The sequence below is a fragment of the Sapajus apella genome, unplaced genomic scaffold (genome assembly GCF_009761245.1).
Source record: "Sapajus apella isolate SASKATOON/1434 unplaced genomic scaffold, GSC_monkey_1.0 scaffold37, whole genome shotgun sequence".
Lineage (NCBI taxonomy): Eukaryota > Metazoa > Chordata > Mammalia > Primates > Cebidae > Sapajus > Sapajus apella.
In genome coordinates, this window is record NW_022436977.1 from 7,757,359 (window position 1) to 7,773,513 (window position 16,155).

The 16,155-nt window shown below is 43.7% G+C and overlaps 1 protein-coding gene across 1 annotated transcript in view; it reads right to left on the reverse strand.

Annotated features, from left to right (window-relative positions):
- Nucleotides 1-11,234: 11,234 nt before the first annotated feature.
- Nucleotides 11,235-16,155, reverse strand: part of POLR2M (RNA polymerase II subunit M) — a 28,369-nt gene continuing 23,448 nt past the window's right edge. The window contains exon 4 of the mRNA XM_032297333.1: nucleotides 11,235-11,810. Within this exon, the coding sequence (XP_032153224.1) occupies nucleotides 11,757-11,810 (54 nt within the window). The 3' untranslated portion in view covers nucleotides 11,235-11,756. The remainder of the gene's footprint in view (nucleotides 11,811-16,155) is intronic.

Below are 16,155 nucleotides of genomic sequence, written 5' to 3' on the forward strand. Positions count from 1 at the left end.
GCACCAGATATACTGGTTGGAGAGATTTGATGTGAGCAGCAAACCTGCCTTGCAGTCCCCCGGGTTAAATGCACAAAGCGTTTCCACAAAACACAGTCAAATACCCTTGAAAGGATGTCAAAATACATTGCTTGACCCCAAAATACTTCTCCAAAGATGCTCCCAAGGATAGTTTCCGACTGGCCTTGTGTTCCGTGAAGACCAGGGCAGCTGAGATTAATATCAACATTTCACATAGTCTAATAACAAAATTCTCCACAAAAAATGTTGTCTATCAAAAAAGTACACGAAACAAAGACTTTCAAATATTAAGACCAGATGTTGGGAATACTAAAGACAGCATTTCTTTCTGGCATACTCAGTGAGATAGAGGAAAATGTATGCAGTATCAAATGAACAAGCTGTCACTGGATTTTGCCCCCAAATATTGACCAGTAACAAAGGAATCTGTGCTTAAAGATATAATCCAAAAAGAAGGTTTCTTTCAGTTCTTGGCAGGAACTCCTCTAAGCACTAAGCCATAATAGCTCAATAAATAAACAAAGTCACCTCTCATTGTCCGATCTTCAAAATGTCAAGTGCTAAGGGAGGGCAAATCGTTCGCCCTCTCTCAAGTACCCATCGGTTTAAATTATAATTACTCCCCTGGTGACAACTAAAGGGGTTATGGAGAACGAAAGCAGGACAGCTCCCCAGAGGAACGTTTCTGTATCCCTTAAAAGAGGATTCCATTAAAAGAGGGTGGCCCCGAGCTGAGGGGTGTGGGCTCTTTTTGGGGAGTTGACTGCCTTCCCGCAAGCTTCAAGGAGGAAAGAGGGGAGGTGGGGCCTGAGAGGCAGGAAGGGCCCTCACAAATGCCTCATCAATGCGGGGCAAAGCAGCACAGCCCACAGAATGTGCTTCTCACAGAGAGGCTCGGCGACCACTGACAGAACATTCGAGACTGCACCATCACACCCGGAAGCCAGGCCAGCTCAGAGAGATCACAAATGAAAGGCACTCCGGTGGAGGAGCTTGGAGCCCTGCGTTTCAAATTTCCTGGCTATTGTCAATTTGTCTAGCAAGCTCCACATTATCTACACTTAAGAGACTTTTAATTTCCTTTCTTAATAACAAAAATCTGTCCGAGGTGGTTATAAAACGTCTATTTATTTACCTCTGGGACCAGGGCTGAGGGCAGCGGGAATGGACCGTGGGTTAGGGAGGAAGAAAGGGATGAGAAGAACTTCTGGTTTTCTTTTGCTTAAATGTCTTCAGCCCCCTGGGTCCCATCCTCCCTTGCTCTGGCTGATCTCAGGAACAAAGCTGTCAGACAACGAGCACTTGCTCACCTTAGCTCTCCAGGCCACTTAAACGTTTGCCGGGGCTGACTCGAGTCCAGACAACGAGGAAGGCGTCTGCTCCTGGGAGGAAGTTTTGGAGAGGCTGGCTGAGCAGTGAATTTCTCCAGCAAACTGACTCTCATCTGGAGCTGGGCTCATCAAACTACAAATCCCCGGGCCAAATCTGGCCCGTGTGTTTTTGTAAAGAAAGTTTTATTTATCTCAGGTACCGGGGAAACATTTCATGCAAGTTAAGGGGACTGAGCTGGCTCTGAGAGATGGGCCGGAGCAGTATCATCAGAAAAACCAGTGTTTTGGGTGAGGGTATCATCATGGAGAACAGACAGAAAAATCCCCAAGCCTTGAGGAGGCCTCAAAGGAACAGAGAGCCCCTCTACTGAGAAGCAATAGGAAAGAACAATAATAATCGCTACCACTTACTCAGGGCTTATGATGTTTGCCTGTATTCATTCATTCTATCCTTACAACTCAGGTACGTATTATTATATCCCCATTTTACTGATGAAGAAAGTGGAGCACAGAGAGTTTAAGTATCTTGTCAAAGGTCACAGAGCAGTTCAGCAGCAGGGCTGAGAGTCTGGCTTGGTGGACCTGACGCTAGAGCTCACATGCCAATCACTGTGATGAGGCTACAGAGAAAGGATGGAGCATGGGGTGGATTTCTTTCTTGAGAGTTGGCAAGAGCAGTATTTTGGGAAAATTAGCTGGCAATGAAGAGAAATTTACCATCAAGGCGACAGAGAAGAGACCATTGCAGTTAATCATGTCATGAGTGACAGGAGACTAAACCAACATGGTGGCAGTGGGGACAGGAAGGAAAGGCAAGAGCAGCCAAGACTGAGACCTCCTCACAAGACGCATTTATGGAATGCTTCCCTCCATACCGCTCTGCACGCCTCTCTCAATCGTGTGATTGTCTTGAATTCTTTGAGCTTTTCTCTTCGTTAGGCTGAGTCCTTTAAGGTCTCTCGGTGACTTTTATTCATTTTTCTACCCTTAGCCCAAGCCTGATACCTTGATGCACGACTGGCATTCAATAGACTTGATAACTGACTCCAAAGTTGCTAGCCAGGAACTCTAGGAAGCCTGGCAGGAGGCCTGCTTGAATGCATGCCCACTGAGGAAGCCATCTTGAGGGGAGAGAGAGGATGGAGGACGCTGCCTTGGGCACACTGAGGGGCCTTTGGACCTGAGAGTGGAGATGTCCTGTCAGCGGCTGGGAATGCGGTCTGATACACAGGAAAGGGTCACGGCTGCAGAGGTCGACTGGTACATCAACCACAAAGAGGTGCTAATGAAACCATGAGAATAGACTAGCTCGTAGGGAGGGAAATGGCAAAGGGAAGGGGCCGGGGCTGAAAGAAGCCCATTGTTGGAGAGTGAGAGGAAGGCGAGGAGCCCATGAAGGAGCTGCCCAGAAGGTAAGAGGAGAAGTGCAAGGTCAGGATATGGGGCACCCCTTTCTTTGGGAGCTGACAGACACACTTATCAGCTGGTAAAGGAACTCTCACAGTCAGCAGGGCCCCAGCCTCCCCACCCTGAGATCTTTCTGCAGACAATTATCCCTAAGGGAATATCAAAAGTCAAGCTAAAGATGAAGTCAGGTGGCCTAGGTGTAATTCCTGGAGGTCGGCATGGCCTCTTGCCTGAGACTGTCTGGCAGCCCTCCATCCACCCTTCTCTCCTTTAGCTTCAGCTTTGACTCCAGTTGAAACAGGCTGCACGCCCCCACCAAAAGGAGCAAAAGGAGCCCTATCACTTGGTGACACCTGAGTGTGAATGATGGGTCTGCAGGCAGGTTTGGGACAGTGTTCGAGGACAAGCGACAGATCACTGGGCTCCCGAGGGAAGAGGCAGGACAAGCGACAGATGGGGCACATTTTGTAATGGATCATGCCAAAGGAGGCATCGTGCCGTGGGTTGTCAGTGGTTTCCTGGGGTTTATTTATTGACTGACTGGTCAACATGGCCACAGCAAAACTCAAGCAAACCAGCAGTAATCACCCACGGTGGCTGCATCAGCAGGACACCTGTAGTTCAGCTTGTCACCACATCTACTGAATGGGGAAGGCAAGCGCTGGGCCCGAGGTAAAACTGTGCCTTCAGTGTGTTGTGCTCAGTGCTAGGAGTCTTAAGACAATAGACAGCTAGACAAGAGCTTGCACAGCTGACCCTTCGTATGCAAAGACAAAACCCGCACAGGCCAGTGTGCAGTGTGGCAGGAGACGCGAGGGAGGCAGTCCTGGAGAGCCAGGTAGAAGAGAGGAGCCATCCACGCCATTTGAGCCGCCTCTGAGAGGGTGTAGAGACATTTGGCAGAGGTGGGACCAGGGTTCCCAGCCAGTAGGGCAGCATGGAGAGCACACTGGGATGACCGAGGGGAAGCGGGCAGGACACAGGTCTCGGGGACAGAGGGTTGGCTGCTTCCTGGCTGAGAAAGGCCTTGAATATCAAAGAGACAAGGCGTTGGATGGGCTAGAGGTTGAACATCAGAAATGGCAAGCTTCAAGCCAGGAAAGAAGGGCCTGCGCCCCCACAGAAGCTGCATGGAACCAGAGAGAACACAAGACGGAATTCAGATCCCAGCTCTGCAGCTGACAAACTGTGACATCTGGGCATGTTTAGCCTCAGTTTCCTCATCTATAAGATCAAGGTAAATATAGTACCGATTTCAAAGGCTGATTAAGAGAACTAAGTGAGATTGTACATATTGAGTGCTTAGCACGGTGCTTCTCACATAGTGCAAGTTCAATCAATGTTATCTGAATTCCTGAAACCACTTCTCAGTAGGAATAGTAGGGAGATGGAGCTTCCCTAGGAACTGGCCCCACTGAGTCTGACCCCAACCTGACTGAGAAACCCCATGAACAATCAGCAGGACAAAACAAATTCTCTCTCTGCTGGTTGTGCGTAGTTACAGGCACAGACTTGGTTAAGAGGGTAGATGAGCTCAAGGACCAGAGCCTAAAAGTGTAGTGGGGACTTATGACAGAGAGAGCTCAGTGGACAGCAGGGAGAAGGAACCCAGACTTTGGGTTGGGTGCATGCAGCCAGTCAAATAGAAAAAACAGCCAAACAAGAAAACCCCTGCTGGAGAACCGCAGGGCAATGATTTGTTTGCTGTTCTCTCCCCTGCCAAACCAGAAGCCTCATGAGGGCAGGAACAGCCTCTGTCTTGCTAGGGTTGTATCCCCAAGGCTCTGCCCCCAGTAAGGAGCTCCAGGAACCTTCATGAGCCCTCTCTGGTGTATTTCACCGCCATCATCTGGCCTTTCAGGCTCTGGCCGCTAAAGGAAGGCAAAGCCTCATTCCGTTTCACACACTGCAGCCTCAGGCAGCCTCCCACAATGGCATGAAGTCAAGGTCTGGGGTCCCACACTCTTGCCTAATGTATCTGTATGTGGAAACACAAAGGAAAATACTGAGGCGTTAATCACACACGGTCACTTCTGCTCCAACGTTGTTAATCACATTAAATAATAAGCACTAACATTTCCTGTATCCCCGACAGGGACTGAGCACTCTACTAAGCACTTTACATGGATCTTATTATTTGATCTGCACAAAATCTATTTTACAGGTAAGGAGTTGAGGAAGGGAAAGCTGAACAACTTGCCCAATATCATTTAGCCAGTAAATACCAGATGGGGGTTAATTGATCTGGGAGCCTCTGCTCTCCCGGGGTCAGGAGTCTCGGGCCCACGGAAAGCAGGTCAGTGAGGACCGCAGCTGGGACAGGCAGGCAGGGCCCTGAGTGGGCAGCTTTTGGTGCAGCTGTGCTTCACCCAGAAAGAAGGCAGGGAAAACGGGCACGGCAAGTCACGACTTCACAACCTCCCTGCAAACTGCTTCCTCCCAGTTTTGCTCTAGACCTGCTCTGGAGGTTGCATTGCCAGGAGGGGACCCAAGGACAGTGGGAGTCAAACGGAGGGACCTGCAAGTCCATCTGCTTTCAGTGGACTCTTTTTCAGTGTTAGAGAAACGTAGGGCTAATATTGAAAATGCTAAATGCCCAAGGACAATTTGCAAGGTTTAAAAAACCACTTTTGGTCTTCAGTGGCTGAGTTTTAAAAGTAGAAATTAAAATACATGCTGGCCACAGAGGAGCTCGGAGCACCCAGGCCAGAGATGATGAAAATGCACCATTTGCAAAACTCCACTTCTGTATTATTCTAACCTGCGCTTTTTTCCTTCTTTTCCCTTCAGTTGTGAGGAAGGGAACTTATGTAAAAAAGGTAGAAGGGAACAAGTTTGAAAATCTGTCGAATAAAGTTATCTATTCTATCCCCACTCCCTGTGATGATGGGACTACCACGATTGAAAGGTTAAGTCCAGGGGGAAGTAAATGTGACTGTGGCAATTAATATGACTTTCCAGCTAAGACTGTTTTCAAAATTTCCTATGGGAAAGAAATGTTCATACATGGGAAAGAAAATGGCTCCGAGTTATTGATGCTTTTTCTTTTCTTTAAGACGAGTGTATATTTCAGGTTTCAACTTTAGCATTGAAAACCCTGTGGAGTCATCTCCTGGAATCCATTTTGCATTTGCTTCTGCTTGTCAGATCTCCTCGCTTGCACCCCGCCTGCCTGCACTTCACATATAATTTCCAATGTTATAGGAAATGACATCAATATGGAGGTAAACATACATATGCTTTCAATATGTCATTGATCCATGCTACATTCGGGGAGCATTTAGCAACAACAATAATATTGGAACCTTGAATTCTGGAGAAATTTAAACTATGGAAGTCTTGTGAGTCAGGTTCACTAAGCCGCACATTCACATCTTCCATAAACTGACCTTCAGAACGTAGCTCGGAGGTTTGCAGGTCAAAAGCAGAGGTGGAGGACACGAATTTGAGCATTTCCCACTCGCGCACCAAGAAAATGTTCAAAGAAGTACAGATGTGAATCTCTGCTATAAAAAGCCCAGAGTTCCCCCTTACCACTGCCACTCTTAGAAAATTAAATGCTTTTTTCTTTTTATTCTGGTTGGACTTGACAGTAGAAAAAAAGAGAATCTGAGTGAAAAATTTCTCAGTTTACATTCGCTTAGTTGTTTCTTCAAAGACAGTAACAGAGAGACCCTTAGATTATTTTAGTATTCCAAAATGCCAAAAGAAATTGTACATACATTTATCTACCTTTGTTTTAGCTGGAATTAAGTCAACTCTGTGACTGGACGTGGATTATCAAGGGGAGCTCGTGGTGAATACATCTTTGGATTAATAATAAACGAGCGACTACCAAGTACATGAAGTTTGTTTCTCAAGAAAATCTTGCAAATTTTAGGGTCTCTGAGGGGAAAATGAGTAACAGAGCCATGACTGGTGAAGAGATCACTGGGTGGGCCAGCCCTCCACTGTGAAGTAAATGGGGACTTCTCACTCCTTTCAGATGAACTTTAGCTTTAATGGTGTCCATTTTTTGCTTCCGAAAACTTGCCCAAAGATTGTGTATAATTCAGCTTGTTGTTTTACAATCTGGATGCTGGAGAGAACCAGAGAAGCAGATTTGGAAGTAAAAGATATTTAATTGAATTGGCTTTTGTTTTGACAGATGTTTTATACAGTACTTTGTCTGTTAAGAACAAGATGTTCCAATAAATATTTGATAAGTGGGAGAGGAAATTTACTACAAGGCCATAAATCAATTGGCAAGAGGTCGTAAACTGCAAGATTGGTGCTCAAAGCATTTATTAGATTATCAGAATTTCAGTTTGATCTGCAGCTTTATCTACCTTCCCTTATCCATCATTTTTATGGGACATGAAAAAGAGTTATAAGGGATAAATTGCATTTAAAAAAATTAAAATATAGGTTTTAGACAAAGCAGTATGCCAGGATATGGAACTAAATTAGTGATGAACCAAGAAACATATCCAAAATTGACATATTTTTGTTGCTTCATAAGAGTTAAGTACCAGTTTAGTAGACAATAAAATATGAAGATAGATAAATTATGGAAGCTTTAAAATACAGAGGGGTCCCAGAAATTGTTTCATCTGATCCCCATTATTGTACAAACGAAGAAGCCAAGGTCTGCAAGGCTAAGGGCTTTCTACAGCAACAGTCTGTTAAGGGCATCAGTGACTCTATTTCTGTTCAAGATAATGCCGAACAGAAAGCTTTGTGATTTTTCTTTTCTTTTTGGAGAGAATCTGTTTTTGTTAACACAGAGGCATATAATATAAGCGGTATATAATTAAGACTATACCATAAGGTATAAGACTCTTACATACCTTGAGGACAAGAATTGATTCTCATTGTTACTGCAGTTTCTTAACTGCCAATAAATATTCATCTACAGGCTCTTCTGTGTACCTAGAGTGTGCATTTCGCAGTGTGCTGGCAATGCAATGAGGTCCTACCAAAGGAACAGACCTCAGCATCCACATGCGGTGACTGGGCAAGGGTGACAAAAACCAAGCACGTGGAGCTTATGAAACACACCTTGCTACTTGAGCGATCTAAGGCCTGTTTTATTTTGTGCCAAGGGGTGGGTGCTGCCTTCTTAAAGAGGCAGGGCCAGCCCAGGGTGAGGCAAGCCAAGCAAGGGGTGTAAGATTTAAGGTACCCCTCAGTCTCAGGGTCATGCACATACTGACCTTGAACCTGCACTTCCCTGAGAATGAGTGCCTCCTTAAGGTGTCTGCCCTAGTGCCTTGCTTGCCAGGAAAATGACATTTGCCAAAGCCAGGGAAAGCTGTTAGGGGTTGGGGGAGAAGCCTAAGGGCAATGAAGACATAACTTCCCAACCACATTCCTAACTGCCCCCATGTCCCACTACCACACCCTGGAAACGTGTAGACACAAATGGTGAGGGCACGGGAACGTGAATGACAAGGTCTCTTCCCTGGAGATGCTTTCAGTCACATGGCAGAGGCAGGCAGGTGCCATCTCACAACATGGGTCATGAAACTCCATAACTGCAACTGTTAATGACTACCAAACAAAATGCTATGGGGACACTGGAAAACATGGGGAAGATATATTGGAAAAGTTTGCATTTAAGCTGTCATTGAGAAATATAAACTTATTACTTATGAGAGGGAAATGAAGCAAAATGGGAGCATCATTTCTACCAGGCACTGGATTCTCCTCCAGGAGGAGCGGCCATACCCGGGGGAGCCTGGGGAGCACAGAGGGTCTGAGGGTGGGCTACTTCCAGAGGAACGCTCCCACCAACCTCCATTGCTCTGCACATTGGGGCTTTGAATAGAGTGTGGCCAGATGAAATACGGAACGTTCCATTCAATTTGCATTTCAAATAATCAACAGATAATTTTTCAGTAAAAGCAGAGTATGTCACAAATATTACATGGACCTTATACTTTTAAAAAGTATTCATCTGAAATTCAGATTTAAATAAAAAAACTTTAAGTTCTGGGATATATGTGCAGACTGTGCAGATTTGTTACATAGGTACACATGTGCCATGGTGGTTTGCTGCTCCTATCAACTCATCATCTAGGTTTTAAGCCCCACATGCATTAGGTATTTGTCCTAATGCTCTCCCTCCCCTTGTCCCTCAACCCGATAGGCCCTGGTGTGTGATGTCCCCTCCCTGTGTCCGTGTGTTCTCACTGTGAAATTCAGATTTAACTGGGTGTCTTATAGTTTTATTTGCTAAATCTGACATCTCTATCTGAATAAAGCCAGTAAAAAAGTGCGCGAGAGGAAAGGATGGAGAGCAATTGAGGAAATGGCCCCAGGAGCCTCCCAGACAGATTCAGACTGTCACATGCACGCTAATCCTCTGCTCTGAAAGGAAGTGATAGAATCCTAGAGCTGGAAGAACATTCAGAGCATCAGTTCTCCAGCCAGGATGCACATCAGAATCTCCCGGGGGAGCTGTAAAAAATATCAGTGCCTGCAGTTCAACCTTAGATATTCTGATTTAGTTTCAGTGTAGCCTAGGTATTACCATTTCTTATAGCTCCCCGGGTGGCTGTAATGTCAAACAGAGTTGAGAACCACTGCTCTGGAGACAACTAAGTTCAGTCCTCCAAGGCAGGAGGTCAGAGAGATCTGGCCCAATGCTCCAACTCTCTCAATTCCTGGCTGTTTGGCCGACACGACACTTGCTTCACCATCTGTGAAATGGGGACATGCTCACATTATAAGGTTGTCGCACTGATAGTTTAAGACTTCTACTTAGACACTGCAGATTGAAACATGCATTTAAGTTCATTCTACCCTACAGCCTTGCTGAAATGAATACAAGTTGATAAAAAATTTAGGAAAAATACCAACTCATCTACCCATTCACTAGTGTAAAGAAAGCTATTAGGTAACTGTCTGCAGAAGAGAAAAACCAATACAAAGCAAGCCAGTTTATACCACTGAACCCTGGAAAGGTTAGGGAGGAGGCAGTGAGATCCTCTGCAGGCCAGAATGAGAGGCGGGCCAAAACAAAACCACAGGATCTGCTTATGATGTGCATGAAGTGTGGAGAGGCCCCCATGCCCCTTCATCCAACCCCTGCAGCCAGTGAGAGGGACCAACGAGGGGCAAACTCGAGGACACTCAGTCGACACTCAAGCATACACAAGGGTGCACAGTGAAGGAAGCGTGAGGCAATTTATCTAAAATAGGGGGATAGAGTGAAAGACTGCAGGCTGAATGTGAGGGTCTAGCAACATGCCCCAAGTGCTGGCAGCCAGGCACACACCCTCGAGGCAGGGGACTTTCCAAAGAACCTGATAGAGTGACAGATGCTGACATCTGAGGATCTTCTAAAGAAAGGCTATGTGCCCCCTCACCCCAGGCCCACTCACAGAACCTCCCCCGAGCCTTTTAGTAATTCTCTCGAGGCAAGGATAGAGGAGATCAGAAGAGAGCCCTCTAACATGATAGAGACCAAAAGCAAATGAGGTGTGGGGGGCGGGACAAGGGGGAATCACTTGAAAGAAATAGAGATCATTCAAAGAGAGAATTTTTAAAAACTACAATGAATTAAAACATTATAGTAATTATCCAGGAGATCCAATATCTGACTAGCTGAAGTTCCAACATGAGATGACAGAAACTGGCAAAGAGTAAATTATCAACTAACACAAGAAAAATTTGTCAGAAATTAAGACAGACATTCCTAAATGGAATGAGCCCAACAACGACCAGCTCTCCCCACATCTCCACAAAAAAAGGGGGGGTGGAGGGGACTCACACCAAAGTGAGCGAGTTTATCATGGAACTTTAATATCCTAGAGACTAAAAAAAAAAAAAGACTTGAATGTTGAGAGCAGAAAAAAAAAGTAAGAATGAGAAACGGGTGAGGGAAATCACATATAAAGGATTTGGAATTAGAATGCCATTGAATTCCTCCATGACTAGAAGCTAAAAGACAGAAGAGTTATTATTGCACTGCAGATTCTAAGCGGGGGCGGGGGTGGGGACGGGATATGCTTTAGAATTCTATACGCAGCCAAACTAAAAACCAAACCATCAAACATACAAGGTGTAGAAAAATTCATCTCCTGTGCTGCCTTTTTGCAACGTTCATATCTGCTGAAAGATGTGTTCTATCAACACTTGACAGAAAAATGAGAAAGATAAAGTCATGAGATACAGAAAGTAGATCATATACAGGAGTGAGGTAAAGAGAATCCTCTGGGTGAGAGTGAAGAAGGGAGGTCTCAGAATGACAGAGTGGTAGACCACTAGGCCAGAGTGCACCAGGACAGAGAACGCCAGCAGGGATGCCTCCCAGTCAAAGAGAACGGAATAATACTCTGTTTGACGCATTTGACAATACAGAAAGGAGCTCTATGCTTCTGTTGGAAAGTTTGAGACTTCATTTTTAGACACATAGAAAATTAAACCAAGTGACTGTAGATTCCAAAACAAACTCAAGTCATGTAAAGAAGGAAAACTCAATACACTTTGAAAATATTAATAGAAATATTATTTACAGTCATTATAATATAAACACTGAATATTTAATTAAAAAATAGAAAGGATGAGGGGAGCAGAAGGGTAAGGGAATGGGAATGGATGAAGTATAAGAGCTAAACCGCATTCTTCAGCCAGTAGATAACGTCTATCTTAAAAATGAAACAATAGCACTATATGCATATTACTTAGAAATCTGGAGATAACCTGGAAACAACTAAAGTAGTTCCTTTAGGGAAGATGGAATGGAACTAAGAAGAAGATTTCTGTTTTTCATTATAAACCTTCCAGTTCTATTTGACTTTTTGTATTATATACATATATTTCCTTAATATAGGTCCTAATAAGTGTTTTGCATTTAGGAGGGGCTCAATGAACGTCAGCTACTATTATCAAATTATAGATTTGAAACTGGATGAAACACTGTGGCTTACCTAAAGCTTCCTTCTCCTGAAAGTGTCAGAAGCACAACAACTAGGACTTCTTTCTTCAAAGCATTTTAAAAGGGCATCTATGTCAGACCCAAGGATGAAGCCGTCCCCGGTCCATGAGTGTCATTCTGTTCAGGGGCTGGGAGGAAGCGCACGTGTGTACATCACTATTTCACAAAGGATACCCTGGCAAGCACCAGGTAACATGCCTCCAAGAGTTATCAAGCTGGCCTCTAGACAGTATGTCCCTCTCATGTCCCATTCTCAATGCCAGAATGGATCATAAATATTAAGGACTATCTGCCACAGATGCTAACTTTTAACACGTGAGCATTCAGGCTCTCTGGAGGTAATATATGCAGTTCATCACAGTTCCTTTTCCTTTCTTATTTTCAATTTCTAGAGAAAAGCCTGTGTTCATATTATAAAATTTACAACAGCAATCAATAGGCCCGTCCGAGTAGCTTTGGTTACTGACTGCCTAGCTATATTTACTTGCACCAGGTTTTTTATAAAGTTTGGCCCCCTTGAAGCATTACCAGCACACCATCTTTCTGGTGCCTTCCTGGCTAAGTGATGGTCAAACTGCCAAGCCATCAGAGTTTGGTAAGAAGAGCTAGGGAGCCCATTTTCCCGCTCTTTCTACCGCGGGTGTCCTTAGCTGGGGCTGCCAAACAGAACACATTCACGGAACTGTGGTACTGAGGGCTGTAAAAGGGTCTTTCCTGAAAATAAAATAACAAAAAAATCAAGCTCAGCTGGATTCTGATTTAATAGTATCTGGCAAGCTAACTATATTATTTTTGAACACACAGACATAAATTTGATATGAATAATAAAACTGAAGTATAATATGGACAAAGGAAATATAAAATTCACCTAATCTTCAAAAGAAATTCTATACTTGAATAATTAACTATGCTCTATTTATAAAACTAGAATAATTGAAAACAGGATTTTCAGTTGATTCATATAGCCTCTGAAATATTTATTATTGCAAGTCGAAAAGATCTGTCTGGGGTTTGTCACTGAAAATGTCTAAACTCAGTGTCCAGATGTTTATTTAAGTTGCTCCCACAGAGTTCTAATGTCAATACCAGGGGTTATCGGAGAGCATCGCTGTGTATCTTCCTTGACTAATATTCTCATTTCTTTTGCATCTTTGATGTTTTCTTTCATTAAAATTCCTGGCCCATATCCACAAAAATCTGCTGGGCTTGCATAAAAAATTAGTCTGCAGACTTGACATTTGATGATGGCCTGTGTGTTCACAAAGATAATATTTATCAGCAGCTATCGCTTAGGTATTACAACCAGCAGCACTAAGTCAATTTAAAAGAACAAAAAAGAATACAGAATCCAGATTTGAGAACAGCTTACTTGCAGATTCCAACTTCCTGCCTATTCTTTTCTCCTAATGTTATGTAAGGCAAAGTTAGAACCGGCAATGGGATTTCTCACCATGACCTGTGTGCATTCGCTTCCCCTCCCTCCCTCTCATGCACCCTGTCTTCCTTTGAAAACCTAAAGTAGAATGACTTTAAAATAAAGGAAACCAGGCCCTCTGTCAAAACTCACTTCCCCAAGTTTCTGCACAGTAAGACACCTGGGAGAACATTTTAAAGATAGATTATATGATGGCCTTTTCCTTCGTGTGAAAGTGGCAAAAGACAACACGGTTCCATTTTTTAGCTAACCAGATGCAGATTCTTTTTTTCATCAGCTGCACAAAAGAAAACAGGTACTAAAAGTTTCTCCTTTCCAAAGCTGAATTTTATCCAAATTGTTAAACTTCCTAGAACCCCAAAAAAGGGGTGACATGAATAAATGAAATTTTCATGAATATTCAAAAGAGCCTGGTGCATCTGAAGGTTTGTCCAAGCTAGGATCAGATGGGGAGTTCAGACCAGCAAGAGGTCAACACTATTTATCCTCTGCTGTTCGCCATGCTAATGAGAAAGAAGTAAGTCTGATTTGAATGTCAATGTAAAGTGAAGAAAAAGTTTGCTAAGGGTGTGAAAAACACTAATGATGCTAATCAGTGTCTTCTGGAAACTGTGAACAGATTAATTAGAAGATGTAATCTGCAGGAAAATCTCCACCTACACTGCTTACTTGATTAAATCATAAAATTCACAGATTCATGTAATATAGTCAGAGAGCTGGCTTCCTAGCACAAAGCAGTCACTCAATAAATGTTTATTGGCTTTTCAATCAATATCTAAGCCAGCATTTCTAGGTTAATAGCTATCACATAAAACTGAATCTCCAGGAAAACACATTTGGGAAATACTGGGTTAAAAAAAATTAGGCAGGTTTTTTACTCTAGGACCTCCCAAACCTTTTAAGCTAAGGTGATTTGGAATTACCTTGGGAGAGCGGGTGAAAGGGGGCAGATATTATGCTGTATTTCCCAAACCCATCTGACCCCCAAATTCCATTTTTCTCAGGATTTCTGTTTTAAGAGACACATTTTGGAACACGTTGACCAGGTTTAACTCCTTTGTTTTAGAAACCGGACAATGCAGATCCCAAGAAGTCAAGTGACTTGGCCAAGCACTCAATTTGTTAAAAGCAAAGAAAGAATTCTGCCCCACCCGCCTCAACTCATCATCTCCCCTCCCACCCCCATCCCCACCACCCAATATATCTTGATTTCTAGCCCAGTAGCCCAGGACTCTTCTCAGAGCACATTAGTTGCTCTGAGGCTAATAGATTTATTTTTACTTCAAGTTCAGTCTAAAGGGAATACACTTTTAAACCCAACGCTGGAGTTAAAGCAGCATTACCTGGTGATGCACCATGATAATACTAGCACTATGTGGTCTCTTCTGAGTATGGACGATCAGTTACCTTTGTGGAGGTGGGCAGCGGGGAGTAGAATTCACATTTCCATAGCACCCTTCCATTACACTTCCTTATTTTTAGCTATTAGAGTTCCCCTCTGCACTGGTCATTTTAAGAAGTCAAGGAATTAACCCAACAGTCTATCACATAGTATGTTCATGTTAGTGAACATCGTGGAATGAATGATGTTTCAACTGACCAACTGAACAAACCAACAAGATGTGTCTTGCTTTTAAAGGACTTCTCAGTTCTTTGAGGAAAGAATGACTAAACATCAACACCTGAAGATGGAAGAGAAAATGATTTCTGTTTGCAAAGAAGATCCAGGCTGAAATAAAGGGGCTGGGCAGACAAGCCCAGGCAGGATGACCCCAAGCCAACTCACAGGAGGCCATTTCCTTCGGTGGTTTCCCAAAAAGAGTAACCAAAATAGAAACGATGTGGTTAGACAAAAGTTTGCAAATTGCTTTTTTTCTTACACTGTCCATACGTTTTCAATCTAGAATTTAGTTGGGAGGGGAGCCATAACTGGGAATGTATCTAAAGTCAACAGCAAGTAATGTTTGGTAAATTACCCTGCTGGGAACGACTGCACTTGGAAGAACCATTGAGCGCACGATTCAAATCGCGCCCTCTAGTGGTGAAAGCCCGCAGCGGGGCAGGGCCTATGGAAATTCCTGGATGGCCGGCCACTGTCCCTTCTTAGTCCCAGATTGTGCCAATATTAATTTTTTTGCAGATTTTTGACTGGAGGAAAAAATTCCTTTCAACATTAATAACTTGCACAATACCTCCATATATAAATTCTTCTGACAAGAAATGCATGGGTCAAATCTGAAGGCCTCTTCTCTTTGGACTCTGGATGTGTCAAGCCAGAAGTTCTTGAAAAATAAATGTGGTTAAAAGCAGTTAGACCGGATGCAGTGGCTCAGACCCGTCATCCCAGCACTTTGGGAGGCTGAGGTGGAAAGATCACTTGAGCCCAGGAGTTTAACACCAGCCTACATAACAGAGCAAGAACCTGTCTTATAATAATAATTAATAATAATAATTATTATTATTATTAGCCTGGTGTGGCAGCATGTTCCTGTAGTCCCAGCTACTCAGGAGGCTGAGGCAGAAAGATTGTTTTGAGCCCAGGAGTTTCAAGATGCAGTGAGCTATGAACACACCATGGCACTCCAGTATGTGCCACAGAGCAAAAGACCCTGTCTCAAAAAGAAAAAAAAAAAAGCATTTAAGAAATTTGTTCCTCATCCCTACTAAACTCAATTAAGTGACCATTTTCTAAGGGTAAGTGCATTTTTCCCTTTCTTTTTAAAAATCAAGATAACATGAAGGGAACAGAGACACACACACACACTCATGAACTCAACCCAGGTATGCGTTTTAGGGATCCAGAGAGGGGGCGGTTCCAAGAGAAGGAATGTGGCCGCACCTCCTGTTGAAAAAACCCATCTGGGACTTAAGAAATCTGGATTGAATTCTTAGCTCCAACATGAGCTCACCGCATAATTAAGGGGGCAAATCGGCTAATCTCTCTGTCCTTCACTTTGTCCTCTTTAAAATGATAGTATCTGGCCTCTCCCCTCTTCTTAGGAATGCCATGTCAGCAGATGCTGGGACTGGAACGTGGG